At 44.4% G+C, this 8,790-nt stretch overlaps 1 protein-coding gene and 1 pseudogene across 2 annotated transcripts; both read left to right on the forward strand.

Annotated features, from left to right (window-relative positions):
• Positions 1–6,749: 6,749 nt before the first annotated feature.
• Positions 6,750–6,965, forward strand: LOC310872486 (general transcription factor IIH subunit 5-like; the record flags this gene model as incomplete). Its single annotated transcript, XM_083784385.1, has 1 exon — positions 6,750–6,965. The coding sequence occupies one exon, from the start codon at positions 6,750–6,752 to the stop codon at positions 6,963–6,965; it is 216 nt and encodes a 71-aa protein (XP_083640511.1).
• Positions 6,966–8,215: 1,250 nt separating this feature from the next.
• On the forward strand, positions 8,216–8,790 carry LOC310871777 (GTP-binding protein 8-like; annotated as a pseudogene). The gene has a single exon. The product of its transcript is annotated as a GTP-binding protein 8-like (transcript).

Raw genomic sequence — 8,790 nt, forward strand, 5'->3', positions numbered from 1 at the left:
ACGTCTCCTCCAATCCATAGCCTGAACTCTATATTTCCATCCATCCATCTTCAACCGCTTATCCGGAGTCGGGTCGCAGGGGCAACAGCCCCAGCTGAGAGCTCCAGACTTCCCCTCTCCAAAGCAACATTAGTAACTTCATCCTGGGCGATCCCGACGCGTCCCAAGGCCAGCTTGGAGATATAATCCACCCATGTGATCCTTGGTCTTCCTGGGGGTCTCCTTCCAGTGGGACATAACGAGGACCTCCCTAGGGAGGCATCCTTACAAGATGCCCGAACCACCTAAGCTGGCTCCATTTCAAGAGAAGAAGCAAACTCTTATTTCATCATCATCTTAACCTTTATTTCAACTCGGAGTTGAGGGGCAGGCCATCATTTTCAATGTAGCCGAGATACAGAACACAAAATCAATAGGAATATATTTATATACAGCAATATTAAATATATGAATCGGAATACTCAAAAACTAAACTAACTAAAAAACACGATAGACCGAAAATGTATTAATACAGTTACAATCTTGAACCATTTCCCTGAATTGACCCAAGGAGGGCAGTGATCAGATTTTTAAGGACTCCTGGAGCTCATTCACATATGGAGCACAGACAGAGAATGCTGCCTTGCCTAGCTCTGCTGTGTGTGTGTGTGTGTGTGTGTGTGTGTGTGTGTGTGTGTGTGTGTGTGTGTGTGTGTGTGTGTGTGTGTGCGTGCGTGCGTGCGTGCGTGCGTGCGTGCGTGCGTGCGTGCGTGCGTGCGTGCGTGCGTCCAAATATAACTTTGAGGGTCAGGTAGTCACTGGAGCAGGTTTGATAGGGTTTTGGAATCTGATCCAACATAGAACAAATATAATAATGGGGGAGCATTCCTTTCGTTTCACTTCTTAGTTTTTGAATTCTGACAGTGCTGCTCCCATTGCAGCCGTGTTCCCAGATGAGCATCGCCGAAGAGCAGGTGGCGTCTTTGTCAAGCGCCATCTTGCTGCCGTAACGAACTAGCCCGCTAAGGTTATAAAGTATGTCGGGCCGATATAGCGATAACCTGCCGTTTGTGTAAAGAACATTTACAAATCTAGGGGCAATTAGTAGCCTATACACCATATGTTTGTCATTCCTGGGATTCTATCCACACCACACCTCGATAACGCCACCAACTATTGCTGTTTTGAAATGTCCGGCGCAGTTATATTACATCATCACTTTCAACCCGGTCCCGGTCGAGTTGCTGTGATCGGGATCGGTCACAGCACTTCATGAACGATAATCCCTTTACCTTTTTGTTCTCAGCCAGTCAGTCAGTCAGTCTCCCCTTCTCCTCCTTTGCCTACAGGCAGAGGATCACGTTGAGAACCACTGGCCTGGGCAAATAAACTATCCTATGCGAATAGCTGTGAAATACATGGCAGTGATTTTCGTATTGCTTATTTGTCATGCCCCCCCCGATCTGTAAAGTCCTTTAGCATTCCTTGCTTCAAGAATTCCAACAGATAAGCATTCCAATGTTTTAGTTCCGTGATTTCACTGCGCAGGTCTTAACATCATACTGTGATCCAGTGGTGGAACTAGTTGTCAGATTTTATTATTATTTTTAACTTGAGCAGTACCACAATGTCGAAAGTAAATGTCCTGTATTGAACATTTCACTTGAGTAAAAAGTGACATCAAAATGTACTTAAAATGTAAAAGTAGACTACTCATTATGCCGAATGCTGAAGCGTTATGAGAGATATATCATGGGGTAGTAGGGTACCCTGAATCTGAATTCATAAAAATCCCCCGAAAATTCAAGTTATTTTCAGAAACTGAACTGAATGAAAACAATTGTAATTGCCCAGCAATACTTAACAGTGAAACTAATATTAGGTACAATGGGATAAATGATGAAGAGGGCTGGATAAGATATCTAATCTAACCTCCCACAATTCTGTTATTGAGTTTCTTGAGCCGTGGCCTTTTTTCCCGTTTTTCTTTTGCGAGTCCTTCGGAACCGTGTTCAACTGACTACAGTATATTCACACTAGAGGGCAGCACAGGTCCATCCGGAACTGATCACCTGAGAGCCGAACCGAGAACCGAGCCGGTTCGGGCCCAAAATATTGACTTGTCCCTCGGGGACACTAATATTAGCCTATGCAAGTTTGCAACCCTCCGCTGCGCTGTCTCGAGAGGCTCATAGAGAGCAGTCTCATGTCATGTTGAAGCATATAATATTGCAGAGAACAAACTATGGATCCGGATCTATATCGGATCGGATCAGCGCCGTTTTGGTCGGACCGTTTCCAAACGGTCAAATCCTTCTCGGCTACGTTTCGGACCGGATCCAAAACTTTCGGGGGCCGGTTCCAGGCGTGTGCGGCCAATTAGAATGTTTCTCGGATCCGTAGTGGTTCGGTTCAGATATCACCGGTCCCGTTTCGGACCGGGTCCAATTTTATGGACCTGTGCTGCCATCTAATTCACACAGCAGGGGCCACAGAAAGGGGCCGTCGCCAGTTGTGTGTAATTGCGGGGAGGAAAAGCGCCTTTGCGTACATCTCACCCCCCTCAGGCTATAGAGGTACATCCCACCCCCAGGTTATATACACCCCACACCCACCCAGGCTATATCCATGTAGGTATAGCCTATATGTAGGTTAGTGCAACATTGTCACCCACGTCCTCCAATATACAATGTCACACAAATCATAGAGTCAAAGTCTGTTATTTTGTCACCTCTGAAGCTCATTCTGCCTTACTGTTACTGTACTTTATGATATGGAACTGACGTTACCGAAAGAACAGGCTTTTTCTCTGGAGTCGCCAGATTATGGATTATTGCTATACCAATTTTTTGTTGCTTCTACTAGTGTGTGTTGTGTGAAGATGAACCAATGTACTCCACATTCAAAGCTAAACCAACTACATTGAAACTATATACAATATTATCAGATTGACCACGTAGGCAAAGCTTCAGTGAATGAAAAGCAAAATGTGAGCAGTCCTGCAAGGTGGGTGGAATGTAAAAGAATTGTGTGTAAAATGACATTATGTGCACATTCACCTTTTAGCACAAGACTGCAAATGTAGCGATAATAGTGGCTTCCCTGAGGCACGGGGGACAGTAGGGTATTCCCACGTCGGTGTGGAGGTTGGCTAAAGGCTGACTTATACCTATAGTGGTGATAAACGGCTGATCCGCAGGCCCGCGGCGCATTGCAGTGCAACCCGCCGCAGAACTTGCGGATCAGCTGTGTTGATGCGTAACTATAAAGTATAAAGCAGGCTTAATGAGTTTCTCTTAAAAAGGACTCATTTTGAATGTAATGAAATCGTATACTGTTTATCAGCGTGTGTAAAGATGAAAAAAAATCATACAAGGAAAAAAAAAGTGTAAAGTAATTGCATTGTTAATTTATTTGCTAGCTTTTACTGTGATGTTATGGCTAGTTAAGCTACATTCCTGTACCAGAGCCAGAATGTTTCTAACAGTATTTACAACAATAAAGGAATTTCAGCAGGATAACAGTTTCAGTGTTATTTCTAAACAAGCACTATAATTCGGAAGGAAATCAAAAGAAAAAAGTATATATTTTTTTCTGCTTTCCATTTAGAAAAATCACACTCGTGTGAAGTGAGGGGCGCTCTTATTGTACATCATCATGATGTAACATGTCAATTTGCTTGTCCACATTATGGCGTAAATTCTCCATTCATTGTCAATGGGAATTGAATGTTTGTGTAGGACAGAAATAACCGATTTGCTCATCTGTGGTGTCATCCCAGACCCAGAGCTCACTATTGTATTCTATTGGTACCCGTCAGCTCCACTGATTGGTCGAGCTTATGTCACATTTGTGCCACTCGAATGCGAAGCGACACGTTTTGAGCTTGTTGATCTGCTACTTTTGATGCTTTTGGAATTTGAATCCTGAAAAGTACAAATTTTGGACATGAGGTTTCCACCCGGCAGAAGATATATTCCTGAGAGCGGGTGTACTGTACCCAGGTACAGTACAAGGAGTAAAATGAATATTGCATAAACGGGTGAGGGGTGCATTCCCAACTTCCAGATTTGCGTAGGCTGGTGTGCCGCAGTTACCAGTTAAAGGTATATTCAGTGATTTCACTTAATTCAAATATCACTTCTTTTTTTGTTTTGTTGTGATAATCATCCCTACCATAGAGTGTGCTGACCTTATAAAGAGTTCCTCCCTGTCCCCAGTTAACCCCTGGGGGTCAAAAAACCTTAGGTTTTTCGTTTGTTTTTGGCTAGGTGGCCCAGTCTTCATCCAATCAGGATAGAGAGGGGCCTTCCACCAATCATGATCGAGCGGGGGCGGGCCTTGGTGTGTGTGCTGTTGGCCTGTCGCATGACCCACTGTAGTGCACATCTTTTTACGGGGGGACCGGGGGGGGGGGGGTTTCCAAATCACCCAAATCACTGAATGCTCCTTTAAGTTGATAATTTGAATACCGGTAGAACACTTTATCAGGATATAAGGACTGTGTCTCTCCCTGGAGCATGACTGGATTGCTATTATATTATACCATATACTATCTAACTATTGATACTATATTATATTATGTATATTACATACAGTATATACATACTATACATTTTTACTGCTACTACTTGTATGCTTGTATCTCTCCTCTTTGCCTCTCCTTCTCTGTCTCTCACAATATAAAACGTAAATCCGTTGTAGTACACTCCACATGCTATCGTCCGTGGATAACGATGTCCACCAGAGAACACGTGACGAAGGTAAAATGATCCTCCGTGATTTAAAATGGAATAATATATATTTTTGCACATCATTTTACAGAATTACAAGCCTCTACAGCACTATTAGTGTTAATTTAACCACTTAAACCCTCAATACGTTGTAAACTTGACTTTTGACTCTGTACACTGAATGTTTCCCTCAGTATAGGGATGCTAGTGTCTGATGCTAGTGGTTAATGTAAAAAAAAACAAAAAAAACATTGAGTCACTGTAGTAACTCAGAGGACCCTCCCAGGGGGCCCTGAGTGTCGGCCACTTGGCAGCCTTTTCCGCAGCCAGGCCCACCAGGCCCAGCTAGCCCAGCCAGGCCCACCAGGTGCTATACGTTCTTCGGAATCCATACTTCTACATTTTCATCCACTACATTTGCACACCTCCCACAGCAGCCAAAGCAGCAACAGAAACAGCAGCAGCAGCAGCCGGTGAAAATTGTGCATAGAAAAACGAGCGCCTTGAACCAGCACTTGGACACGATGTCCACCATCCCGAATTGCTCCGCCACGTAGACGCCCATGGAACCGTGCTCGTCATAGACCCTCTGTTTGTTGTGATCGCTGAGGATGCTGTTGGCTTTGCTGATCTCCTTGAACCTATCGGCGGCCTCCGGATTGCCCGGGTTCTTATCGGGGTGATGCCTCAATGCCAGTTTCCTGTAGGCCCTCTTGACGTCTTCGGGAGACGCTCCCTTCTCCAGGTCCAAGATCTCGTATAGATTGTCGTCATTGTATGAACTGACGTCGTTTAATTTGATATTCATGCTGTAGCCTACACAGGTAGATGTCCAAAAAGGTTCATTACAAGACGACGACTCTTTTAAGCCGAGCTGCTTCAAATCTGATGTTGTGACGTCAGGCTTCCCTAACATGGGGCTTGTACTGAAGTACTGAGACAACAAAGGTCAGTGCTCCGAGATCCAAATAATTGTAATGAAGGTGTTCTTTGGTTTGGGTCCCAAAAGGTAAAACAAAGGTAAAACAATGGCACTCTTCTTGGGTAGTAAGAATTCAAAAGTATACATGCTTTAAAAAGAATATACTTAAAGGAACACTTTTCCAACCTTTTCTTCATACAGTATAATTGATCCTCACTAATTACTTGCGCAAGCAGAGCGAGCAAGTAATAGTTTCCGTCCAGGGCGATGTATTGATGCATATGCGCCGTGCCAGCGTATGACGTAATGACTACGTGTGCTTGATATGGCAGTGGTGTCAGATTACATACATGTATACATAGGGGCATTACCTACGTATAATCCTCCCGACACTAAAACATATCGTCATTACGTCACCATCGAAAACCAATTACACCATGGCATTGGGTCCTTTAATCCACATCTTTATTACGTCATCATTGAGAGCTAGTTGTACCAGTTATACCCTGACGTCATATGCTGCTATGATACATACGCAAAGTAAATACAGTATACCACTAATCAATTTACAAATTACATATACATAGAGGCATTTCCTTTAATCCACCCGACACTGATCGACATATACGTCACCATCGAAAGCCGTCACTCATCCGTATTAATTACAACATTACGTAATTGATTGTTGTTAATTACATAACGAAATAATGAATTTGAAATGCTTAAATAGAATTACCTTCATGTTCCTTCATGAAGGTAATTAATGTTCTTCTTTCACAGAGAAGCTGAGATTTGACAGTAGCGTTCGACAGTACTTGCGTGCTCTGCTTAAATGACCTACGGTACTAGTGCGCAACAAGCAAGTAGGCCCTCGACAGAGTGCAGTTCTAGTTATTATAGGGATGAGATCAGGAATCTCCATATATGGGCAGAAATTGACATGGACAGATACATATGGGTATAAATGGACACTGACAGATACATATGGGTATATAAGGACACTGACAGATACATACAGGTATTTGCGGATGTGTAGAGAGTGCTGGAATCCATCCCTCTGACTCCCGAATTCCCCCCTCAGATCCTCAGTGATTTGCATTCCGGGTCAACCAACAATGGTCACCGTACTCAAGGGTGTTCTCGTGGAGTGTGATCCCGCCGTCAAGCAGTTCCTCCTGCACCTGGACGAGAAGTGTGTCCTGGGGAAGAAGTTCATCATCCAGGACCTGGACGACACGCACGTCTTCATACTGGCAGAGGTGGTCCCGCTGCTGCAGGACAGAGTTGGACAATTAATGGATCAGAATTCATTCCCCATCACTCAGAAATAACAAGCATGACGTTCAACAGAAGAAATTAAAGTTTGAGGTCAGACATGCGTGAGGGCAGGCAGAAACGCACGCAGGCAAAGAGGTTTCGTTCCATTCATACCTCCATTATCTTTCCCTTTCACTCACATTTCTAGAAAGGGACACTTCCAAACTTAGAAAAATATATTGACCACTTAAGGCTTAAGAAGCACTACTTTAACTATGATATTGTGAGAGCTTGTAGACCAGCTATAGCCTATACACAGTTTTTACTTGAGTAAATACTTACCGCTGGGTACTGTGTTAAGGAGTACACATCTATTGTGGGGCACACCTAAGTTTTTCACAATGCATGTACATCTGTGTGACAATAACATCTTGAATCTCGAAAAACATGATCAGAGGCTACAGCAATCCTTCTCATTGTATTTTGTATTTTGTGTAGGCCTACAGGAAATATTGAACATGTTCCTGCTGTTCCTTATGCTCACCTGTATACTCTGTCTATACATCCAACATATAATCGAGGATCCCTAAAGAAGAAAAATGTCAAGCCCTTCTAAGATCGTGTCTACTCACTCCACATCACTTTGGCGGGCTATAGAGAGAAACCAGGATTAAAACAGTTTTCCATGCAGACGAGACTGTGATCAACATCCCCGACTGCCCAGTCCTGAAGAGGCCGCTTTTTCCGCTTCTGTGGTATTTTTAACTCAGTTATATCTATAGCCGAGCACGCATTGAAGCACACCTGCCTTTTTTCTTATCGAAAGTACATACCTTTTGAAAAGATTTGATATTGCATCATAGAAACTGAGCCAAGAATATGTGACTTCTGGTTGCACCGCTGCGCTATACACTATGGTGGATTTGGGAGGAGAAATGGACCGTCCCTCTCATCTAGAGTTAGGGCCGCTATTTAGCCCTCTACGTCTCACAGCAGATCCGACTCATATGCCCATATATGGAGATCTCTGTATATGTCAGTCCTTGTCCCTTGACCCCTGATGTCATCAGTATATGTCTATAAATTGAATGGAGCTGACTGATATGTTTGCACCTGATGCCATGACGACACATTGATGTTAGACGACACTCTCCGTATTTGGGCATAGCCACGTCCCGTCCTCCCTTAAACCAATTTTAATAGAAGATCCAGGACTGAGTGTGGAGAGTAGATGTTTTGTCGGGGTGGGTTCCTTGGGGCTCAGTTTAGTTCTGTGTCCCGACATGGTACCCATAAGCTGGCCTCGCTTCAAAGTGTCTCCCAGATGTCACAGACAAAACTCCAAGGCCTGCTCTATCCCATGGACCAGCTGGAGGCTTACCTGGACGGGTCTGTGGACAAGAGCCCGTCCCAACTGTTTCGTCCCAGTGTGGAGGACATGTTGGAAGCGGAGAAACTCTTCTGCTCGTCTTCCTCCCGTAAGATCCATTATCTTTCATCCGCTATGAGGATGGATCACGTCCCCAACCTGACGCAGCCAGAGGTGTGTTTTATCGGGAGAAGCAACGTGAGGAAATCTTCCCTCATCAAAGCTTTGTTCTCCTTGGCTCCCGAGGTGGAGGTTGGTCATACCAAGAAACTGAACTTCTTCAGGGTGGGGAAGGCGTTCACCGTCGTGGACATGCCGTGGTTACGGTGACTAAAACGGACAAGGTACCGTGAGGGGCTCTGCTCTCAAACCTGTTGAACCTTCAGGAGCTTTTGAAGACTCAAACGACAGGGTGTTTCCCGCAGCCCTTCCTGGTCAGCTCCCATAGCTTTTCAGGCATCCATCTCTTGAGGTGTTTCATCGCTCACGTAACGGCAAACCTAAAGCTTGCAGCAACCAGTACGAGCTGA

The sequence above is a fragment of the Protomyctophum parallelum genome, assembly GCF_964188405.1.
Source record: "Protomyctophum parallelum genome assembly, chromosome: 15".
NCBI classification, from domain to species: domain Eukaryota; kingdom Metazoa; phylum Chordata; class Actinopteri; order Myctophiformes; family Myctophidae; genus Protomyctophum; species Protomyctophum parallelum.